This window comes from Rousettus aegyptiacus, unplaced genomic scaffold (assembly GCF_014176215.1).
Source record: "Rousettus aegyptiacus isolate mRouAeg1 unplaced genomic scaffold, mRouAeg1.p scaffold_m13_p_1, whole genome shotgun sequence".
Lineage (NCBI taxonomy): Eukaryota > Metazoa > Chordata > Mammalia > Chiroptera > Pteropodidae > Rousettus > Rousettus aegyptiacus.
The window spans coordinates 27,205,844-27,231,069 of record NW_023416284.1 but is presented as its reverse complement, the minus strand read 5'-3'; the positions used below and the strand labels follow the sequence as shown (position 1 = coordinate 27,231,069).

At 34.7% G+C, this 25,226-nt stretch overlaps 1 protein-coding gene across 2 annotated transcripts in view; it reads left to right on the top strand.

The window, feature by feature from the left end:
- The window catches only part of FOXJ3 (forkhead box J3), a 109,021-nt gene that overhangs the window by 66,964 nt on the left and 16,831 nt on the right, over positions 1 to 25,226 (top strand). The window contains exons 5-9 of one of the 2 annotated variants that reach the window (XM_016139996.2): positions 5,559 to 5,642; positions 12,926 to 13,027; positions 19,077 to 19,205; positions 20,242 to 20,416; positions 23,172 to 23,588. In XM_016139996.2, coding sequence (XP_015995482.1) covers positions 5,559 to 5,642; positions 12,926 to 13,027; positions 19,077 to 19,205; positions 20,242 to 20,416; positions 23,172 to 23,588 — 907 coding nt within the window. The remainder of the gene's footprint in view (positions 1 to 5,558; positions 5,643 to 12,925; positions 13,028 to 19,076; positions 19,206 to 20,241; positions 20,417 to 23,171; positions 23,589 to 25,226) is intronic. The other variant, XM_016139997.2, reaches the window with a different exon arrangement.

Sequence of the window (25,226 nt, the reverse complement as noted above, 5' to 3'; positions counted from 1 at the left end):
GGCATACCCTAAAGGCAGATTTGGTAGGTACCAGAGCCCTGCTAAAGCAAATCCTGCTCTGTAGGGTCAGCTCCTGCACAACAACTGCTCTGCTGTAGTCACAGCCAGTCTTCACAGCCAATCAGCCTGAGGGTCAGTCCCTCCCACTGACATGCTAATCACAATCAAGGCTCAGTTACAACAGGAGGGTACAAACAACTCACACAAGGGACACACCTGACTCAGATGAGCAAGGAGATTGGGCCATTGGGCCCCTAGGACAACTACTACATAAGGCCACTCTACCAAGACTGGGAGATAATAGCAGCTCTACCTAATACATAGAAAGAAACCCAGGGAGGCGGTCAAAATGAGGAGGCAAAAGTCCCAAATGAAAGCTCCAGAAAAAGAAACAAAATGGAGACAAGCAACCTACCAGATAACAGAGTTCAAAACACTGGTTATAAGGATGCTCAGTGAACTTAGTGGAAGAGTAGCTGAACTCAGAACTTTAACAAAGAGGAAACAAAAATGGCAATAGAAAACATAAAGAACTAATTAGAAGTGAATAATACATTAAAGCAAATCAACAGTAGATTAGATGAAGCAGAGGATTGAATCATCGATTTGGAAGACAGGATAGCAGAAAACACCCAATCAGAACAGTAACAAGAACAAAGAATCCAAAAAAATGAGGATAGTTTAAGGGGCCTCTGGGACAACATCAAGTGTATCAGGCATTTGTGTCACAGGGGAACCAGAAGAAGAAGAGCTAGTGCAAGGAATTGAACACCTTTTTGAAGAAATAATGATAGGACACTTTCCCTAATGTGACAAAGAAAATAGATAAACAAGCCCAGGAAGCGTAAAAAGTTCCAAACAAGATGAACCCAAAGAAGCTGTCACCAAGACACACCATAATTAAAATGTCAGTGGTTAAAGACGATCTTAAAAGCAGTAAGAGAAAAACAGATACCTACAAAGGAGCTTTCATAAGACTTTCAGCTGATTTCTCAATAGAAACTTTGAGGGCAAGAGGGGATTGACACAAAATATTCAAAGTAATGAAAAGCCAGGACCTACAGCCAAGATTATCATCAAAGCTATCATTTAGATCAGAATACAGGTAGAAAGCTTCCCAGAAAGAAAAAGCTAAAGGAGTTCACAGCCACCAAACCAGTATTATATCTGTCAACACTTTGAAATGCAAATAGATTAAATGCTCCAGTCAAAAGACGTTGGGTGGCTGAATGGATAAGAAAACAAGACCCTTACATATGCTGCCTATAAGAAACTCACTCCAGATAGAAAGATACACAGGCTGAAAGTAAAAAGATGGGGAAAGATATTTTATGGTAATGGAAACAAAGCAATAAAAAAGCTGAGGTAGCAATGCTTATATCAGACAAAATAGACTTTATAACAAAGACTATAATGAGACAAAGAAGGACCCAGTAGTCCCACTTCTGGGTATTTATCTGAAAAAACCCAAAACATGAATTTGAAAAGTTAAGTGCATCCACATGTTTATTGCAGCAATGTTTACAATGTCTAGATATGGAAGCAGCGTAGTGTCCATCAGTAGGTTAATGGATAAAGAAATGGTACATATATACAATGGAATATTACTCAGCCATAAAAATATGAAATTTTGCCATCTGCAACAACTTAGATAGACCTAGAGGGCATTATGCTAAGTGAAATAAGCTAGAGGAAGACAAATATATAATTTCATTTACGTGTGGAATCTAAAAAACAAACGAACAAAAGAGAAACTCATAGATACAGAGAACATGTTGTTGCCAGATGGGAGGAGGGGTTAAGAGGATGGATGAAGTAGTCATGAGATCGTAAAGTATAGCACAGGAAATATAGTCAGCAGTATTGTGGTAACTACATTTATCGGGGTGATAGAGATCTGTCGTAAGAACTAGATTTATCGGGGCGATTACTTCATAAGTTATAAAATGTCTTATCACCGTGTTGTACACCTGACACTAATACAAGATTTTATATCAAATATAATTGAAAAATAAAAATTATTAAAAATATTTTAAATAACAAATATTGGCAAAGACATAGGGCAGCTGAACCCCATACATTGCTAGTGGAAGTAGAAAAAGTTTGACAGTTTGAGTACATTTAAATGAAATTTTAGAAAAGACAACTAATTTACAATGATAGGAAACAGATTAATGGTTGTATGGGATGGAGGTAGGGGTCAAAGGAACAGGGATTGCTTGTTGAGCCACACAAAGGAGCTTTTAAAGGCTGATGGAAATGTTTTGTATCTTGATTTTGGTGTAGTATGAATGTATATATTTTTCAAAATTCTTTGAACTCTATATTTAAAGTGAGTGTACTTTTTAAAAAATATAATACTTTAATAAAACTGGTTTTAAAAATAAAACGACACACAAAAAACTTGTTTCCTACTTTCTCCATATGAGCCTAGAGGAGTAAGCCCTGAACTGGGAAGAAATTGGATGGAACGTGTGTGTGTTTATGGGCTGTATTTAGGCAGTTTGCAGATTTTGTGGGAAATTGTTTAATAAGGAAGAGCAGAGATAACTGCTTTTTAAAGGTAGCTGAGAGGAACTTTTTTGTGGTAAAATATACATATAAAAATTTCATTTTAACCATTTTTCAGTGTGCAATTCATTGGCATTAAGTACATTGACATTGTTATGCAGCCATCACCACCAGGCATCTCCAGAACTCTTTCATCTTCCCAAACTGAAACTCTGTTCCCATTAAAGAGTAAGTCTTCATCCTCCCTACCCCCAGCCTCTGGCAACTACCATTCTGCTTTCCATCTCTATGATTTGACTACTCTAGGAACCTCTTGTAAATAGAATCACATGGCTTTTGTCTTTTTGTAACTGACTTATTTCACTTAGCATGATGTCTTCAGGTTCATATATGTCAGATTTTTCTTTCTTCATAAGACTAATATTCCATTGTATGTATATGCCACATTTTATTTATTCGTCCATCAGTGGACACTTGGGTTGCTGTCATGTTTTAGCTATAGTAAACAATGCTGCTATGAACATGAGTGTAAAATATTTAAGTCCGTGCTTTCAGTTCTTTTGGGTATATACCTAGAAGTGAAACTTCGTGTGTGTGTGTGTGTGTGTGTGTGTGTGTAGTAATTTTGTTAAGTTTTGAGGAACAACCATACCATTTTCTATAGTGATTGTACCATTTCACATTCCCACTAGCAGTGCACAAGGGCTCTAATTTCTCCATATCTTTGTGAACACGTGGTATTTTGCCTTTTTTTTTTTTTTTTTTTTGAAAATAGACGTCCTAATGGGTGTGAAGTAGTGACCTGTGGTTTTGATTTGTAAAGGGAATTTTTAAGGCGATTTAATCCAAACCTGTGATTCGCAAAAGCAACTAGGTGGAAGATTTTACAACTTCCTTCTGTGGATCATTTTAACTATCAGTGTTTGCATTTGGGCATTCAGGGTTTTGTGAATATATAATGGATAGTGTTACGCTTATGAAGAATTTTTTTCTCTGTTATTGATGTGTGAGAAGCCATAGCCAATCATTTTTATGTGAAAGAACAGATAGTTATTTGTTTTTACAATTTTATTAAAATATTTAATAGCACATTAGCCTAAAGTTTGGACAGTGAGTGGTTTCCACAGATTAATATATATACATACCCATGCAAAACAAAACTAAACAGTGGAGTTTATTATTTCTGTAAACAGTGGTTTTTAAACTATTGTCCAGAGTTTTGCAGTTCTTCGTTATGATTTATTTTCAACTTTTATTAAAACAGTGTAAAACTTACTCTTTCCTACTTCATTTTGAAACTGCTAGCTGAACCTACTTATAAAATTATTGTTTTCATTTTTAGTGCTTAATTTTTGTAGTATCTACATTTTACATTGTTCTTTGATTAAGTTTACTTCAGTCTGGTAGGCTCATCAGCTGACATGGAGTAACCACTTTGAAAAGATAATATGGAAAAATGCCCCAGTTATGGCTGGGTAATGAAAGTGGCTACATGCTAAATTCAAGTGCCTGAATAGACTAGGATTGGGAAAGGCCTGGCATCATACTCTAATATTTTTTTCTTCCCATTTCAACAAATAAGTATTTGCTCTGTGTCTGACATGTGTCTGTCATACTGGATATAGAAATGAATTTCTGCCTTTAAGGAGCTCATAGCCTAGAAGGGGTGTAGACCTGTAAATAATGTTAAGCGCAATCCATGGTCTAAATGTATAAAAAGTACAAGAGATTTTGCAGAGGAATAGTGATGAATTCTTGAGCATGGTCAGAGAAGGATTGCTTTAGATAACATCTGAGCTAAATTTTAAAGGTGGAATATGAGTTTGTCAAGGTGGACATTATAGGGCATTATAGTAGGATGGATATTATAGGCAATGAAATCAGCATGTAGAGCAGGCACATATGCATGAAATAACATGGTATGTTTAAGGAACTAGAAACCGATAATTCATGTTAGGCACAATGTGTGAGGATTAGTAGATGAGCTGTATTTTCTCTCATTGTCAAATATTGCCTGAAAAAGTAGCCTAGGAATATTAATGAAATAATAATATAGGCAAAAAATAAACTTTAATACCATCACCAAGATTAATTATAAACTGAAAGAAATGCATTGCATTTCTTTTTCCGAAATACCTGTCTCCCCTTTTTTCCCTCCCTTACCCTCTCCTTCTTTTCTTACCCTCCTCTTTGTGTGTGTGTGGGGGGGGAGAAGGGGGTTGGTGTGTGTGTGTGTGTGTGTGTGTGTGTGTGTGTGTGTGTGTGTAGACAAGAATAAATGAGAGAAAAAGGAATTAAGAATCAAGACCTTGATTCAGGTCTTGGACCTCCTTTCCTTGGATGAGCAAACGACTATCTTTCTGAGCTTTGGTCTCCTCATCTGTATAATATGTGCAGACCTCTGTGCTTTTCAAAATATTTTTTGAAGGAATCACAATTTCTGGGTGCCTGGAACATAGTAGGTGTTCATATGTAGTTTTGAATGGGCGGTTCGAGAACTATCAATAAGTAAGACAGGATAAATAGTTATAATGAATTGTGACAATAAGCACTAAAAAATTTATGTTGCTTCTCAGGATGCACTTACTTTATAAAATGTGATCAAGCAGTTTGTCTTTGTAAATTGTTTCATTTACTGTTTCGATTGGCGAGATCCAGGGTACAGAAACTATAGTATCTTTATGCATAAAATTCTATTAGATTCGAATGTCATGTGCTGTTATAATTATCCTGTGTTCAATTAAGAATTAGCATATATTTTAAAATGTGTTCAGTTGATCATTTTTCTTTTTACTTTGGCCCTGGCAGAAGTTCTTGGACTTGGCTTCTTCAGGTTGTGATTTTATTCTCTTTAATCTAGTTATAAATAGACTTTTTTTCCTTATATAAACTTTACTTTTTTCAGTTCAAAACTAGTGTTTCTTCTCATGCTACATTTGTTGTATCTCCAAAATGTTTGCTTTTGGAGCAGAGATTGTAAAAATTCATTTTAATGTTGTAAAGTTGCTGTAATACATTGTTAATATAATTTATTTCTTTACCTTTAGGGGTCCTACTGGGCAATAGACACCAATCCTAAGGAAGATACGCTGCCTACTCGGCCAAAGAAGAGGGCACGATCTGTAGAACGGGTAAAAGCTCTTTATTTAATATGTGACAGAGTTATAATGTCAGAAATATAGGTTTTAAAGTTTATTTCCAATACAGCAAGTAAACCACAGTAAAGGTGATATTTTGTTTGTATAGCATTTTCTGTTTTTTCAGAATCGTTTCAGGTTCATTATTTTTTGATCTTAATTCTTTGAGTTGAAGTGGGCAGTTTAGGAAGTAAAAGGTTTTTTGTTTGTTTTTGTGATTCGGGCACAGCTGTTGTCTGAGACTTGAATACAGGTCTCTTGTGTTTTATTTGGAACTCTTTCCTCTGCATATACAACATTGTGAATTTTTTATATAAGTAAACTACTCCCTTTCACTGCAGATAGTCTAATTACATTGAATTTTCCTGATTGTCTTTAAAATGCTTTTCCTCAACCATGTAATAATTATTTTGTACACAGAATTTTTAAGTGTACATGTGTTGTTTTTAAGATAATTCTTGTGAATTTACACTTTAAATTAGTTTGCAAGAATGAAGGAGAAAAGGAGCACTAGTTGATATACTAAGTTGTTTATTGTAACATGTTTTTAGTCAGTACTTTGGCTGTCCCCAAACATTAACTTTACCTTTCAGCTTTTCTCACTGCACATTTCCAGCATCTGCGCTAACACACACACACACACACTACTATCAAGACCCATTTCAAATTTTAACTACATTGTGAAGCCTTTCCTAATTTCTTCATTAATATTCTTATAGAATTTTTACAAATTTATAGAATTTCTCATACTGTGTAGCAATTATTTGTTTCTATATTAAGTCTCCTTTGCTGGGCTGTGATCCCCTAAGAACAGAGAAGATACATATCTCTGGTGTTAGTGTTTTTCACAGCTTATATAATAGGTTTACAGACTAATTCAGGGCAAAAGGAATATGACAAGATGAAGGAAACTGAATAAACAATTGGTCAAATAAATTTATTCTATTTGTAATAAGACGTTAATAAGAAAAATAAATTTAATTAGATACATATGGGAGCCTTACAAAGATATGAGACTCAAAGGCAGCCAGGCAGTTGAGGCTAAGGAAGGGGGTACGGGTCTGGGGCTTCAAAAGGGAGAAAGGCAGTTCATAGGAAGGTGAGAAGAGCGAACGTTTGGTAATTAAATGTTTGCCCTGCTCTTCAGGTAAATCTCTCAGGTATAAAAAGTTATCTCTGGTAATAATTCTCTTCCTTGTATACGTCCCCTTTCTGATTTCTTTAAGGTAGTTCAGGAAGAAGTAAAAAGTTTTTCTGGAGTCTGTTGGGTCTTTATTACCTTCAGTTTAAACTAGTCCATATACCAAATTGGCACATTCTAGGGTGGTTTGTTCTGAATTCCCACAATGCTGAGTAAGTAGATGGAGTTGCAGTAGTCTAGTTTGTGAAATGGTAAGGACCTGGGCTAGGGATGGATATATGCAGGAAGGAGAAACTCCTCTGGAAAATTAACATGGTATTAGGTTTCTAAATATATACCTGCAATTGTATATAGTACTGTCATGTTACCAGTTTATTTTCACAAATCTTTGTTTTGTAGATACTGTTGCAGGCATTGTGCTAAGATGTTGTGGGATATACCAAGCAAAATGAAGCATGATAAGACACATAATTCTAGCACAAAGGCAAAGTATGTGTAGAAAGTATTATAAGAAAGATACAAAATACTGTGTGCAGAGAAAGGAAAGATTATGTTTTATTGTAACTATCTGGGAACATGGGTTATGCGGCTTGGCTTTGAAGTGGAGACAGACAAGGCAAGGTAGAGAGACTAGCATTCATTGAACACATTTTATTTAGTATTGAGTGCCTGCCATGAGCAGACTCTGTTTTGGGTGCTGGGAAAACAACAATAAACAAAACACACATTTTCTGCTCTCATGGTTTATATTCTGATGAGGGGTGGAGTGGGAAGGGGAGGCATGAGATAAGAGGCTTATGATCAAAGTTAAGATTTATAGGGATGGAAAAGTATCAGGACTTGGGAGAAAATATAGTAATTCATTTTGTCTGGATGAGTTTTTCCTTTTTCACGTTAATTTGCATTATTCATGCCATTCAAGGTAGGGGGAGGAAAAGAAAGGGGGAAGGAGGGAAGTGTGAGCTCAAACCTTTTACATTGTAAGCATAGAGCTAAGTGTTGAAGAAAATAGTGGTAAACAAGACAGGCCATACTCTTTCCTTATGAAGCTCTTATGCAGGAAAGATAAATTGGTAATGTAGGGTGACAGTAATGTTGCTTGTCTCAGCGTATAATAGTTCCTCATTCATTCTCAAAATAGCATTTGGATAATAAATTATGTGGTCACCCTAAATATGAGGGTTTTGAGAACTCTGGGACCATATTGCAGAGAGGTATAATTTAGTCGAGGAGTCAGGACAGGTTTCCTTGAAGAACTGGTATTTCAGTGGAGGCCTGTTAAATAGAATTATGACAGATAATGAGAGTGATTGGCAGTGTGAAAGAGCAAGGGGAGCTGGTGCCCCAAATTTCAAGGAACTGACAGGTTAATATGGCTGGAACATAGAATCCAAGAAGGACAATAATTTCTTCTTTTCACTTATCCTATCCTATTAGATTGTTTTTATATTAATTAATGAATAAATATTCTCTTTGAACATTTATATTTTGCTTTTTTAATTTGGCTTTGTCTGTTCAGTCAACCAAAGGGTACATTGCTTATTTATTAATGAAAAGTGCCCTATCCACTGGAACCTGCTTAGGGTAGAAAAAAAAACAAAATTAGCTTGATATTGCCTCTATGTATGGTGGTTTTTTTTTTTTTTTTTTTTTTGAAGACTGCCAAGCAATTATACTATTCCAAGGGAACGGATGTTAAAGAATAGAAGAGAGAACTGGGTCCTAGGCAGTTCTTTGTTAAATGCTTTGAGTGCTCCAGATTAGTGCAGTTTCTCTCTCTTATGTTGATAAACCGAAAAACATATTTTTCTTTGTTCATTCTTTGATCGCCCCCTCTTTAAAAAAAAAAAAAAAAAAAAACCTTAAATCACATGTCTTGGTTATTATGTAATGTTCAGTTCTTTGCATGTAGGAACCTGTCATGCTAAAGCAGTGTGTAAAGCCCTTTTAGGGGGTCCACGAGGTCAAAACTATGTAATAAATAATACTTAGTAAATTTTCACAAAACTTAGTAATACTAAAATGTCCCTTGCCATTTTTTACTCACATTTTCCGTAGGTTACATACAGGACCTGTGATTTTGCCATAGATTGAATACAGAGGCAGATATGAGACTCCAGTGGTTTCTATTAAGCCAAGCATTAAAGCAGTTTTAAAAATCTATAGTAACGCCATTCTTCTCACTAAGTTTTTTGTTTGGAAGCTGTATTTTTGACACAAAACAATAGTTATGTTAACATACAGTTCATTTATCATTTAATTTAAATGAATTAATGAAATTTTGACTCAGTTTTAATTTCTAATAAGTAAACATCAGTACGTATAGCTCACATAAACAAAAGTTCTTTGGGGTCCTCAACTACTTTTAATAGTGTAAAGGGCTCCTATGACCAAAAAGTTTGCAAACTGTGGTGCTAAAGGAAGATTTTCTGTCTATCCTAGTATACATTCTTTTTGAGAAAGGAAAAGATATCTGTCATGATTTGAGTTCCCCCAGAAGTAGACAAGGAGTTGAACCCAAGTAGGTTGAGGGGTGGTCTTAGTAAAGTGGGGCAGTTTATCAGATCTGTTACCACTATGAGCACTTGGAGCTCAGTCCCAACTGGGGAGCTGTGGGAGGCAGTTTAGAACTGTGGGGCAGCGAGCTGGGATAGTTATTCATCAGCTCTTACCCCCTCATTGAATAAGTAATGCTGCCGGGGACATTAACTGTCCTGTCCTTTTGACCTGCCTTACACGAAGCCAAAGCATACTCCCCAACCAGAAAAAAACCCTCAGGCAGAGAGTTGCAGATATGTGTAATAAACAGCCTTCAGGGTGTAGATGTGAATTCAGAGGGAATATGGTCTGACAATGTTTGCTGCATGCCTTCTTTTCTGTTGGTGGAGTGTATATGTGTGTGTTCAGATCTGTGCTTATCCCTGCCTCCTTTTTTGCACAGCCTCCTGCATTTTCATAGCCTTTGACTTATTTCTTAAATTGGATCCCCTCTCCTCCCACCCAGGAAATCCTTTAAAAAATAACTTTTGGAGTATAGTGTTTCTTTTTATTCAAAGACTCTTCCTGGTCACTGCTTTAGTGTAAGCCTAAGTGCCTCATTTAAGTTTTAAAATATAAGTGGACAAATTTAGTATTTTTACAGAAGAAGGCTATATGTAAGAGGATGAAAAGCCTGGTTTTTAAGGATAGGGAGGTGATTTACTGTGTTTCTGTTGTATGCTTAGCACAGATAAGGTGCTTTGTAAGACTTGTAAGTAGGAAATAATATTCCTGTTAGAAATATAAAATTTCTGAACATTTTAAAGGTGGTGATAAAGATGGGGGGTGAAGTTGGTGGTAGTAAATGAAAATTCTAAAAAATAAAAAAATTAAAACCACTTTAAAATGTATTATAGTTTACCGGCATTTTATGATCTGAAGTTTCTCTGTTAGTTTAAGAACATAGTAAAATTACGAGCAAAACCAAGTCATGTTCCAAAGTCGTGAGGTATCACTTTTATTTGAAGTACAAGATTTAGGGGAAATAATAGCCTGGAAATTAGGAGGCTTAGTTTTAAAGTTAGACATTACAACTTAGTGTTTAATTTTTTTGGTCATAGTTTTATTATATGACCATAGTTTCCTTATATATAAATATAAGTGGATTGACAGATATATTGGCCTGGGAAAGAATCTCCCACAAGTACAAAGGTTCTGAGGTAGAAACATACTTGGCATGAGAAACAAGAGGCCACAATGGATGAACTAATGTAAGGAGGAAAGAGTGGTAGGACTTGCCATTAGAGAAGTAAGTGGTAGGGGCAGGTGGAAAGATTGTATGGCCTTGTACTGTCTCTCCATTCATTATGTCTTTAATTTCAATCAGGAATGTCTTTCAGTTTTTAGTGTAGAAGACTTGAATGTTTCCAGTTAGATTTAATCCTGAATATTTTGTTTTGGATGTTACTTACACACACACACACACACACACACACACACACACTCTCTCTCTCTCTCTCTCTCTCTCTCTCTCTCTCTCTTCCCCCCTCCTCTCCTCCCCCCCTCTAAACTTCATTTTTCATTTTCCAGTTGCTTGCTGCTGGTCTATAAAAATATAATTAATTTTTGTATAACCCTATATTCTATAATCTCATTAGTTCTAGTAGTTGTTTTGAAGATGCCTTGAAGTTTTCTGTGTAAACAATGTCATCTGCAAGTAGACAGTTTTCCTGTCTTTTGCCCTCCTCTTCCCCTGTCCCTTCCCACCTTTTTTTTAAAGTGACTAGAATCTCCAGTACAGTGTTGAATATAAGTGATGAAAGTAGGCATGCTTACTTGCCTTTTTCCTTGTCTTTTTCCATTCTTAGGGAGAAAGTGTTCAGTCTTTCATCTGTTAAGTATGACATTGCTGTTAGGGCTTTTTCAAATTGAGGACATTCTCTCGTAAGCCTGGTTTGAAGTATATCCGAGAAGCCAATAAATTAAAATAGAATACTAAAATGTACCCAGATAATCTAAAAGAAGACAAGAAGGGAGGAAGAAAGGAACTAAAAACATAGAGGTGAAACAGAAAACAAAATTTATATTTAAATGTAACAATATGAACAATTACATTAATGTTAATGAACTAAACACTACAAAGAAAGGCAGTGATTGTCAGAAATGCTGAAAAAGCAAGACTTGGCTAAATGCAGCCTACAAGAGTCAAAATTTCAAATACATGAACACATATGAGTTGAAAGTAATACATAGTAAAATATATATCATGCAAACACCATAAGGGTGGAGTGGCTACATTGATATCAGGTAAAACAGACTTTAAAACAATATGTCAGATTTTAAAAACATTTGGTAAAAGAATAATTGATAAAAACATAATTATAAATATAAATGTGACTGTTTCAAAATACAGGAAGAGCTGACAATTAAAAATCAGTAAAGAACATTGGAATACATTATCAAATGCCTTGATCTAATTGATATTAGAGAACACTATACCAAACAACTATAGAATACTTATTCTTTTCAAGTGCACACAGACATTCATCAAGATATGGCACATGCTGAGCTACACAGCAAGTCTCAATAAATATGTAAAGTCGGGTAATTTGCATGAAACCATACAACACAGGCTTGCCTATTCCTACCAGCGGGAATTAGAATTAAATAGTGAAACAGTAGTCTGGACTGCAGTGACTGAGCTGAGGTAGCAAGAACATGAGCTTTGCAACTTTCTAAAAGTAATCTTGTGTTAATTTAGGTATAGCTAGGTTGGCTGGACCAAAATTGAGGCATAAACAGAGTTGTAGTTCTTCCATTTATATTTAAGGAGTCTTTTTCTGTTTTCACTTTACTCTCAAATGTGTACCGAGCACCTAATTGCTAATTTCTGCCTTCTAGGGATGATCCTTGTCTTTTCCTTTTTTAATTTCAATCAAGATGCCTGTTCCTTACCTTCATAGATTACCTGATAAAAGAAATTTATACTGAGGAATTAAGTGATAGATTAATGTTAGAAATGTCTCAGCTCTCTTTCTCATCCAATATATATATATATATATATTTTAATGCACGTTCAGTTGGGATCATATGTGGGACAAATATTTTTTTCCCAGAGAGGGAACATAAATGGAACTAGCATCCTAGTTGCAAATCGTTTATATCTGTCCTTCTTTAACTTTCCACATTGAAGTTAAAACTATCTTGAGGGCTCACCAAAGCAGTAAAAACTCTTTTGACAGAGAGAAGTCGTTACAATCTATATTCAAAATTCTAAATGTAGAAAACCTTCTATGTTGATTTTGACATTTGTGTTAGCTTTTTAAACAATGCATGTGAAGTTGTATTATTTAGAATATTGTTCAGTTGCAGTAACAGATAAAGGAAAAAAACTGAGAGGCCTAAACCAGAGAGATTTATTTCTCTCTCAGGTAGAAGCCAGACTAATAATGGATCAGACCGATAGCCAGCTCTGTTCCACAAGGTCATTCAGATACCTATGTTCCTTCTAATCCTGTCTTTCCAGTGTTCCCCAGTGATTTATTTTCAAACAAAGCACAAAACTGAATGTTGGGGAATTTGATGCAATACCTTCAAAGTGTGTTAAAGTTGCTGGATATATGAGCTAATAATTATTTATTTTGTTCTTGTATTTTAGGCCTCAACTCCTTATAGCATAGATTCAGATTCTTTGGGAATGGAGTGTATTATTTCGGGAAGTGCCTCTCCAACTCTGGCAATCAACACTGTGACTAACAAAGTAATTACATTTTTTTTAAACACTTTTGAAATGTCATTGAGTAATACATTTAATTTGCCTTCATAACAATAGAATTCTGTATGGTTGAGTTTAAAGATGATATAAATTTGGCTAATCCATACATGGCAGCTTGGAAGCTGAATCCACAATGTTCTGAAGTATACACAAGTTAGAAGAAAATATTTCTCTGGAGAAACTGGTAAATGTTTATTAGGAAGTTCTATTTTAAATTCTTGACACTTTCCATTTCCCATCAATAAGATTTTTGAGTCAGCATTTTATTGAATCAGTTTGTTTCAAAATCATTGACTGTCCTTTTAAATATGCGATTGAAAAAACGATTGTCAAGTTTCCAGGGAATCAACAGAATTAAAATAAATGAGTTGGACAAACTCAGAGTTCATCGAAATGGTAGTCTAGGAACAAACCCAGAAATAGTATTTGGTAGTTTGCTGCACCCACCCCCCCTTTTTGCTCTTCTCTCTTCTTTTCTTTTTTGAAGCAAGGGTCAAAACTTTGTGCCAACTCTTTAGATACCCAGTGGGATATAAATATCTCTTCTTTACAAGGTAATTTCTTAATCTCATATCTCAAAACCCTAAAATGGCTCTTAGGAGGTTCATGAAATAACTCAGTCCTATGCATCTGTTTCCTTCCTTGCTAGACCATAAGCAACTTGAAGTCGTACATTTCTCACATTCATGCTCAAACTCTTTCAATCTTGATTTTACCCTCTCCTTCTCTCTTCCTATGACTTGCTCCTGCTTTATTTTATCTCTGTCTCTCACTCTTTTACTTTCTTCTGACACATAAACACAAACACATCTACATGCACAATTACACTAATATAGTATACATAGGAATTTTTATTTGCAGCAATATAATGAATAAATAGAAGATGGAAATAGAGTGACTTATTAGATTTCCAATTTAGAAAGGAAACTGGCAGCTAAGGTGTAGAGTAATGATTGTAACCAAATATCAATGCATGGAATGATTTTATCAGAATCACTTTAGGTGTGTATGTGATGGGGGTGATGGTAATTCCTAGATTCCATTATAGGGCTACCAAATAAGTTACTTTATCCTTGTGGATAGGGCCCATCGCATACCCATTCCCTATTCCATCCATCTCCTGATAATCATTACTTTACTTTCTAACTCTATGGATTTACCTATTCTGGACATTTCATGTAAATAGGGTCATCTAATATGTGAACTTTTATGTGTAACTTCTTTTATAAAACACGTTTTCATGGTTCATTCATGTTAATAGCATGTATCAATCTTTCATTCCTGTTTTCAAGTAACTTAATTGTGTCTCAGAATGACGCTCTAGAACACTTATAGGAATACAACCTTGTGTATACACCAAAAACCACTGAACTATAAACTTTAAAAGGGTGAATTTTATAGTCTCTGAATTATATCTGAAAAAAATATCCAGCACTTAACAATCTAAAATTCACAATGGTCTGGCATCTAGTAAAAAATTACCAAGCAGCTATGTGGGATTTGCTGCCTCTGTAACATTCCATGCTGTTGTTTACTCTTCACTCAGTACTATGTTTTAAAGATCTGTCTGTATTGCTCTCCATACAGCACATTTACTTATTCTCTTATTCACTAAATGCTATCAGGTGGCTTTTCAAAGTGGCCATGTAATTTTACACCCCACCAGCAGTACTGAGCACCTGTTTATCCACATCCTTACCAATACCGTAGTTACCTCTCTAATTTTTGCCATTCTAATTGTCATAAAGTAGCATCGTGTTTACATTTTACATTTCTCCAATTTCATTTTTTTCATCTTCTCTCTTTTTCTTATGGTCCGTCTTGCCAGAGTTCTGCTTATAATATTAATCTTTCCAAGAATCAGCTTCTAGTTTTGTCAAGGCTCTCTCTTTACCATATATCATTGATTCTTGCTTTCATCTTTAAAATTTTTTTTGTCTTTTTCTTTGTGTTTGATATAAAATAAGCAATATTTTGAATATATATTTTCAGCATTTATTGTTTTAATGATGTAATTTTTTTCTCTAAATACCGTTTTAACCATATCTTATAAATTTTGGCAGGTAGTGTTTTCACTGTAATTTAATTTTGTTTTCTGACTTCTTTCATGATTTCCTCTTTAACGTAGAGGTTTCTTAATTATATGTTTAGTGTACATATATGAACTTTTTAAAGTTGCCTTTATTATATCCTTCTCCCTGTATTGGCACATGAATAGACAGACTTATTAAACAATTCAGTGACGTCTTTCAACAAATGGTGCCGGGTAAATGGAAAAATCAGGTTTTCCATTCATAAAAGTCAATTTCATATGCATCTGAGACATAAATATAAATGATAAAACAATAAAGTTGTCAATTGGACGAAAAAGAATAAAAGGAACTTTAATAAATGGAATGAAGGAAGTAATAAAGATTGAGAACAGATAGTAATGCAGTAGAAAACAAAATTTAATCCTTTAGCTAAATTTACTCCCTGAGGACAGAAAAGGATATATGATTTCATTTATACTTAGTTAAAAAAAAAAAAATTAAGAAAACCATTCAGTGGTGGTAGAAGTCCATATATTGGTTATCTGTGACAGGAGAATGGAGATAAATAATGACTGGCTGGTGAATGATGATTGGAAGTACATGAGTGGGCTGTCTGGAGATACTGATAATGGTCTATATCCGCGGTTCTGTGGTCTGTGGACACCTAGGTAACCAAGATCCTTTTAGAGCGTCTATGAGGTCAAAACTATTTTTATGATAATATTAAAATATTATTTGCCTTTTTCTTTATTTTTGTATTTTCATTGATATAGTAAAAGCAATATAGAAATGTTAGCACAAATCAAGGCCATGCCATCTAACTCTGGTAGGTATTCTTCATTGCCACACACACTTCACATTAAAAAAACAACAACAACATTAATATCTTTGGTGAGGCAGAAAGTTATTTTAAGTCGTGACCTTTGAGTACACGTGTTTTTAATATTCTGTGTGATGAAGTGGGAAGTATGCATAAAGCACTTAATTGCAGTACAGTGGTTGCTTCAAGGAAGAGCATTTGTGTGATTGAGTTGGATGTTGAAGTAGCTGCTTTGTTCATGAGAATCACTGTTTTTACTTGAAAGAACAACTTACACTGATTATTTAGATTTGGGTATTTGGCAGTAATTTTCTTGAAAATGAACAAAGTCTGTCACTTCAGAGAGAACAATTGACAATATTTCTTGCCAATGATAATTCAGGCTAGAAGTTTGGAAAACCTATACTCACCATAGTGGCTCTGATAGCTTCTTAGTCTTTTCTAATGAGATTATTGGTAATGTGTACAAGTGTGATGTTTTTACGTTTTATAATGAATGTGTCAATATTTGGAAGATCTGACACCTAGAAAACTCATGTTTTCCACATAATCAGTGCATAATTTGTTGCAAAATCATGCATGGATAAATGATTCATTCAAAGTACAAGGTAGAACAAGGAATATTAATATAACAGTATGAAAAATTTGTTGATAGGGTTTTAGATTCCACATTGTAACCAGTCTTAAAAATTATCGATTGTCATGCTTTGATGTAGTATCAAAAAAGACCATTGACAATTATCTGAAAAGTCTACTAAAATTGTTCTCTTTTCCATATATATAATGCACATATAATACATATTATATATATAGTGTGCATGTGTGTGTGTGAGAGAGAGAGATATGCTGGCTTTTCTTTCTATACTTCCACCAACAGATAGAGTGCAGAAGCAGGTATAAGAATCTAGCTGTTTCCTATTAAGCCAGGCATTGAAATTAAAAAAAAAAAAAAATTAAACAATTAGGGGGATCATTTTATATAAATGTCTAACCAATATACTGTATACTTAAAACTAATGATAAAATAAAATTTTAAAAAATGTGAAACAGTGGTACTCTTCTAATTTTACTTATTGGGAGAAAATATTTTTTTATGTTAACATATAGTTGGATTTACAATTATTTTAAACTTTATTAATATTTTAAAATTTTTTGTTTTAATTTTTAATATTCCAGTTATTGACATACATTAACATAAACAAAAGCTCCTTGACCCCTCAATTTTTAAAACTGTAAGAGGGTTCTTAAGGTCAAAGTTTGAGAACTGTTCTATACTTCGATGTAGGTGGTGACATGAGTATGCTCATTTTGTAATCGGTAAACTAGTAATTTATTTGTATACTTAACTCTCTATACATTTAGTAAAAATATTTATCCTCCTTCCAAATAAAATAAGCTGTGAAGATCTATCCAAGATGATGGAAAGTATTTCTGACCTGAGCGATAGGCAACAGAGCCTAGACAGGAGAGAATGAGCAGCCTAGAAAATGACCATAGGATGTTTGTGATTTACTGATCTTTTATAGCTTTTTGATTATTCCTGTAAGGCCATAAGGTTGATTTCTTTTTTAAAATGAAGTTTGCACTGGAAGTATGTACCAGAAAAATCTTTGCCAGTTTTCTTTATTTCTTCTCGTTTTTTCTTATATGGTGGTTCCCCTTTATCCATGGGGGATATGTTCCAAGACCCCCAATGGAGGCCTGAAATCATGGGTAGTACTGAACCCTATATATATATATATATATATCTATATTATGTTTTTCCTATACATACATACTATGATTAATTTATAAATTAGGCACAGTAAGAGACTGGCAGTTATAGAACAGTTATAACAATATGCTAGGATAAAAGTTACGTGAATGTGATCTCTCAAAGTATTATATTGGATGATTGACATCCTGAATGTCACAGAGCAGGATGGCATGAGATTTGATCACGCTACTCAGAGTGGTGCACAATTTAAAACTTAGGAATTGTTTATTTCCAGAATTTTCCATTTAATATTTTCAGACCTGCAGTTGACTATGGGTAACTGAAACTGAATAAGGCAGAAATTGCTATACTCTTTTCCTTTATTAGGTCCTAGACACGTAATTATTCCTAGCTGATGTGAATGTGGATGGTTTGGTTTAGCCTTAAGTACGGAGGTGTATATGCCTATTTTTCCACATTTTCAGCCTCTTGGTAATGTTTGTGAGCATTGAGCATGACTCCATTTTCAGCACAGACAGGAGGATGGTGATGGCTCAGTTGGTTATTAAATTCAGCAATTATATATTAATTGCATACTGAGCAGAAAGCACTATGCTGTTTATGATTACTTATTGGTAGTCTAGTAGTGGATTAAAATTTGATAAAAATTAGACTTAAAGCTGTGTATTTATTGTTCCCATGGAAGTTGGAGCATAGACAGAAAAGTTAGTAGTAACATCTGAATAGGACCTTGAAGGATAGTTAGGCCAGTTTTAAGAATATGTTTGTTGTTTCTAATTGAAAGTTATAATGCTTATTATAAACAAATTCAAGCATTGTAAAATATATATTATCAGCAATGAAAGTCACCAGGAATACCCACTTAGTTACCACTGCTTGTTAACCATTGTTAACAGTGTGATATATAGCCTTTCATATCTCATGTATGTGTTAGCGTATTATTATTTTTTAAAATTAGATCATATATTTGTGATTTTGCAAATGTGTTGGATAGTTGAGTTCCCAGTTTTCCATATTATAGAATATGATACCTACGATTTTAGAAATTTTAAAAATATTTTCTATTTTTTTTTAATGCCTAAGAGTTTGTTAAAAGAATAGCACTTTTTGCTTAAAGCTTGAATAAAAATAAATTTATTGTAGAAATATTTAATAGTAAAAATCTATTATAATCCCTTCTCACTTAATGTTGATAAACTAATTATACCTGATAATAAATTGCACATATGTACTTCTGGATAGGTATATCTTTTCGTTGGAGAGTAAATTATTTCGTAGTGAACCTGAAGTTGATGAAGGGCATGGAACTGGGGTAGGTAGGGACCAAAGGAAGGACCCCTACACTAACCTTTTTTCTTTCTACCATATCCCAGCTTAGTTGTATTTTTATAGAGTTGCTTTAAAAGTGCTCTTTATAGTACTTTTATAATAATTGTTCAAATGTTACTTTTCTTTTCATTCTAGGTAACATTATACAACACCGATCAGGATGGTAGCGATAGCCCACGCAGTAGCCTTAACAACAGTCTCTCAGACCAGAGTTTGGCATCTGTTAATTTGAACAGTGTTGGAAATGTGCATAGTTATACACCGGTAAGTCCTGGTGAAGTGAACTTCTTTGTTGCGTACTCATTTAGTGCTTAAAACTAAACCAAACATAATTAAAATGCAAATAAAAAAGTGTTCCAGAATAATCACAGGGTGTTCCACAAAGGCTTAGGTCATCCTGTTGTTGAGTCTTGTCTACATGGCCTGTATGGAGAAAGTTTGCCAGAGTGCCAGTGGCAGAGCCATTCTTCTACACAAAATTCATATTTTTCCATGTAAGCATTATTTTGAATGGCTGTATAAATTCACAGTGAGTGTTCATATCTTAATTTTACAAAAACACGAAACAAGTGTAGTTTACCACCATTTGCTATAACCTTTAAGAGATGCAGTTAATAATTTTTTATTAATTTTATTTCTAGATGCCTTGCTTTCAAAGAATATTCTTATTTTATAGGTGTTTATGGTGCCTTCCCCCTCTTTCCCTCCCCACTCCACATAGCTCAAACCCCTGGCCTATTTTGTTTTTCTCACAATCTCCTTTGTCTTTTACCTTTCATTTCTTATTTTCCCTCAATTTCATTAGAAAAAAAAATTCCTCTACAAATGAGTTAAGTGTATTGAAGTTTCTTACTGTTTCCGGCAGTGTCAGACAAACTGATCACACTGTTTAAGTTTAAATACTTAAAGATTAATTGAGTAAATGAATGAGGAATATTACTAATTTCATAGTACAGTGATGTTTAAGATGAAATTGCTTCTGTAAAAACCAAGATGAAGATACTACAGAAACTGGAAGGGTTCCAGGCCTAGCTGATCACTTATTTTATGATCTTGGGAAGTTCATTCAACTACTTCTTTGAACTCTTTATTCTGTGAATTGTGGAGATTGGATTAGATTTCTGTGGTTCTTCACATTCCAAGTTAATTTTATGGTCTTACTTTATGTATATCTAACTTAAACAGGTTGGAAAGCCTGCATTCTAGAAACTATTCTAATATTTTCAGTTGTATATTTTATGTTAACAAGCCAATTCTGATGTAGATCTATTAAATTAGTACTATTTTCTTTTAATGTTAGGTGACAAATCATCCAGAACCAGTCTCTCAGTCGTTAACTCCTCAACAGCAGCCACAGTACAACCTTCCAGAGCGAGACAAACAACTGCTTTTCTCAGAATATAATTTTGAAGATCTCAGTGCCTCATTTCGGAGCCTTTATAAGTCAGTTTTTGAGCAGTCACTTAGTCAACAAGGTGAGGTTTTTAGAAATATTTTTTGTAAAGTCAATTTTTATTGAAAAATTTTCTTTTAAGGATTATTTTAACATAGCAGCTGTTGTATTTCCTTAATCTTAGAACATTATCATCATGATCAGGATTGAGTGCTCTTTGTGCCTTTACTATGTGCTCTGTGTATCTCATGGCACAAGAATGGAAGACAAATATCATCTGTTATGCCTACTTCATATGATTACCAGTGGTATCCTGAACCACTGCATCAAAGAATTCTGACACTGCATCTGTGCTATGTGGGAAAGACTGTCACGGTTAATTAGTGATGTGTGGCATGTGAAGCATTTTGTAGTAAATGTTCTGTTCTTACTGGCATTAGGAAAGAGAGAACTATGGGAATATGGTAGCACCAAATTTGTAATTATTGTATGATACTTACAAGTGAACACATTGGTTAGTAATATGCTCTGGGTCATTGTTTTATACAACATACTTAAATCAGATTTTAACACTAAACATGATTTTGATTGAGAATACAGTATTATATCTCCACCAAATGCTAAGTAGTTGCTATTATGTGTTACTGTGCCATTAGCTGCTGGTTTAACTTTAGTCAGAGGCATGTGTTAGAATCAAGATGTCACATCGTGTTTCCCCCATAGAGCACTAGTCAGTAGTCTTAGAAACTCAACTGTTGAAGCATTTCCTAGTTTCTTTGTTTGACAGATTAACTGTTTATTCCCCAGCTCAGAGTTTACCTGTTCACAGCAGTAAACAAAATATTTTAGACAAAAATCTTAGAGAGTTTTTATTTTGATACTTGTCCGTGTCAGATATTACGAAAATTAATGTTATATATAAGTGTTTTACATATATATATATCAATGAATATCAGTAGCTTGTATAGGAAGTTGGTTTTTCAGGATAAAGTAAGATTCATGTATTTTCTCAAATTTTATCTTACATTTTCTATCTATAAGGGTACAAAAAAAATAATATAAGACTTTGCTAAGCAGATCCAGCCTTTGCTAGCTTTGAAATAACCTTGGTGATGATTTCTGAAACCCATAATACTGTTTCAACAAACTTAAAAGAGAGAGAGAGAGAGAGCGCGAGCGAGAGCGCGCACGCGCATTGATAGAAATTCTGGGTTCTACTCCAGGTTCTACCATGAAGTTAACTGAGTTAACTTCACCTCTTTAAAACTCAGCATCCCCATTTGTACAGTGAATAAGATTAGATTATATCAGTGGTTTTCAAATTGTTCTTTTGGAGTCCTTGGATTTTGTGATGGTCTCAGGGAGTAAAAATGTGCAAATGAACAGATCCAGCAGGCTTTCTTCCCTGGCTTCAAAAAAAGCAGCCTTATATTTACCAGCTTTACATATGGGACTTCTGAAAGATATTTTGTTTTATTTCATTTAAAAATAATTTGGGATTGAAAACGTCGATATAGGTTATATCTGGATTCCATCTTAAAATGATAGGACTTTATTGGAAATAGATAATTAAAAAACTGCTCTCTTTCATCTTACTGTAATAACTGTAGATTCCCTGTAATGACCGTGTTCCAAGGCCAAAGCAAGAACTTTTATTAGCTCTTCTACTTATAAAACCTCAACTTACTACATTTTAAAATTTTCTTACAATATATTCTAATGCAATTTTACCATTTGACAACTATGAGAATAATTTTATTTTTATTTAAAAACTGATTATTTTACTGACTGACACTATGCTGCAGGATTTTATGTTTTATTTAACAACATTTTTTTTGGTGTATATGTCAGCAAAACATGGTATGAGCCATCCTTTTAGATATAAAAACCTAATTATAGAATCAAATGTTGCAATATATTTATTAAAGTGAATGTCTGTGTGCAGACCAAACATATATGTTATTTTTAACTTTAGGCACTTATGGCCTAATCGTCTTCATTATAGTAGCTAACATTTACTGAGCTCATCCTGCACCCTGTACTTGCATCACTGCATTTAATCCTCACCACTCTGTGAAGTGGGTACTGTTATCATACCTATTTATAGTTGAGGTAATTGTGGCTTGGAGAGTTTCCAGGTGTGTAAACAGCAGTGCAGAGACTTTAATCTCTACTTTTGGTGTTATAAAGTATGCAGTCTTAACCCCTACACTCTGTGTCTCAAGAATGTTCCATAAGAGTAATGAAAAATAACAGTGGAGATTGCTGTTTGTTTTGCTTAGTTTTAAGGATCCTAGTCACCTTAGATTTTAAGTTTTTTGAGTAGTCAAAGAAAGAGATCAGAAGTAACTGAACTTTATTAATCCCTTCCTCTTCTGTCGAAGCTTTGGTCATTAGGCCTACAGAGACCATCTTGAATGTGACTCAACACCTTTCCTACTTTTCCCTTAACATTTACTCATCTTTTAAGACTCAACTCATATAGTGCTTTTCAAGGAAGTCTTCTCTGTATCTCTAGTCCCTTCCTACCTGAACAGACAAGAAGCAAAGTTCCTGTAACTCCTCTGTAATTTTTGCCTGACTACTTTTACTGTTAGACATAATCTCTTTAAGTGTCTGTCTTCCACTTGACCATGAGCTACTCAAAGGCAGGGAAAGATATCTCTTACTCAGTTCCAGAACCCAGTGTAGGGTGGATGTCCATCAATGCTTGTTACTAAATCAAAGTTGCTTTTTGACTTCATATACCTTTGCTCTTTAAATTATTTTGCAAATATTTGTCATAAAATATAACTGATGTCTGACCATAAATGATCTTTCTTTCTCTGACTTTTTAGGTTTGATGAACATCCCTTCTGAATCTTCCCAGCAGTCCCACACTTCATGTTCCTATCAGCACTCTCCTAGCAGTACAGTGAGCTCTCACCCACACAGCAACCAAAGCAACCTGTCCAACAGTCATGGTAGTGGTCTCAACACCACGAGCAGTAATTCGGTTGCACAAGTATCGCTGTCCCACCCCCAGATGCACACACAGCCGTCTCCACATCAGCCCCATCGACCGCATGGTTTACCACAGCATCCGCAGCGTCCCCAGCATCCAGCACCTCACCCACAGCAACACAGCCAGCTCCAGTCCCCTCACCCCCAGCACCCTTCTCCACATCAACACATGCAGCACCATTCGAACCATCAGCATCAGACGTTAACACATCAGGCACCCCCACCCCCACAACAGGTATCCTGTAATTCTGGTAAGTTTTTGTCTTCTGACTTGTGTTTTGCTAACTGTAAATTAGGATCTGTCCTTTGTTATCTTGGGCTTATATATATTTATTACCAACTTTCTTCCCATTATCCTATAGTTGTAATTCATTTAGTCCATAGCTTGACCTGGAGATTTTCTTGATTAAAAATTTTTTTGGCATTATAGGCAAACTCAGCAACCCTTGTAGGTTTTCATTTTAACTCTTATTTTGTCTTTCTGGAAAACAAGTGTTTTTGTGAATATAGTTGACCCTTGAACAGTGCAAGGGTTAGGGGCACCAACCCCACCCACACACAGTTGAAAATCTGCGTATAACTGTCGACTCTCCAGTTATACCTTAGTATCCACAGTGGAGATTGGTTCCAGGGCCCCCCTCAGATACCAAAATCCATGGATGCTCAAGTCCTTTATTTAAAATGGCATAGAATAATGCGTACAGCTGGCCCTCTACATCCATGGATCCCCAGCTAAGGATTGAAAATAATCTGTGTATGAGTGGACCTACACAGTTCAAACTCATATTGTTCCAGGATTAGCTGTATTTGAAATAATGGAATGTATAGTCTGTCCACAATCTGTTGTGATTCAGTGTGGTATAGAATAAAAAGCATAGATTATGTCAGAAAGGCCTGTGTTTGAATCTTCATAATGGCTTTTAAACCTTAGGTGTAATTACTATTTTTTAGTCTTGTTACTTTCTCATCTATAAAAATGAAAGTAAAATACCCTCTGTTGTTATGACAGTATTGTTGTTATGAGGGTCATATTGAGAATACAAATATGAAATACCTAGTGTAGTATCTTGCATTTAAGTATTCAGTGACTATTCCCACTCTTCCTTTCTTTGCTTAATTCCTGCCAACTCTCTTATTTGAGAATGAAGGGTTCCACAGGAAGAAAACGTTGTTCATATACTGATTTTTAAAAAATATATTGTTTTCCACTTAGGTCTTGATGGTTTCTGGTGAGGTGCTTAATTTTCATTTCTTAGACCAGGCAGTCTTTGTACTGCAGAACCCTAAGGGGTGCCACAGATAGACTACAAGGTGAATGGGACCCCTTGGAGTTACACAAAGTACAGGTCCTTCCCTCAGCTTGCCTGGTTGTCCACCTACCAGCCATATCACTGGTGAGATCTTTATCTGAAGGCGCAATTGCTAAGTGCTAGACAGTGCTAGTTTTTATTCACCAATTAAATATTGACCATTGCTGTTGTCAGGGAAATGAGCTTTAGGTAGTGAGTGCATACTGTCTCATATTCTGATTTTGCTTTAAATCTTAATTTTTTCTAGAACTTAATTTATTTACAAAGTGGTACTTGGAATTTAGTAAGTTTCTTTGAACAATTTTTTTGTTTCACATTACAAATTCTAAGTGGAATAAAATTGAAAATTGGGTATCATTTCTGCCTTGATGGACTATCTACTAAAACATCTTGAGATTATTTTTTGATCTATGCCCAGAGAAAAAAGGTGTATAATATAGCCCCCCTTTTGTAACTCTCAGTTCAATTACTGTTGCCTGCCTTTTAATGTCAATACATTTTTCAGAAATTTAAGCTTGTTCTTAATATGATTTTGAGGATTGACTAATGACTGTAGAGATTGGGTATCGGTAGAAGTTT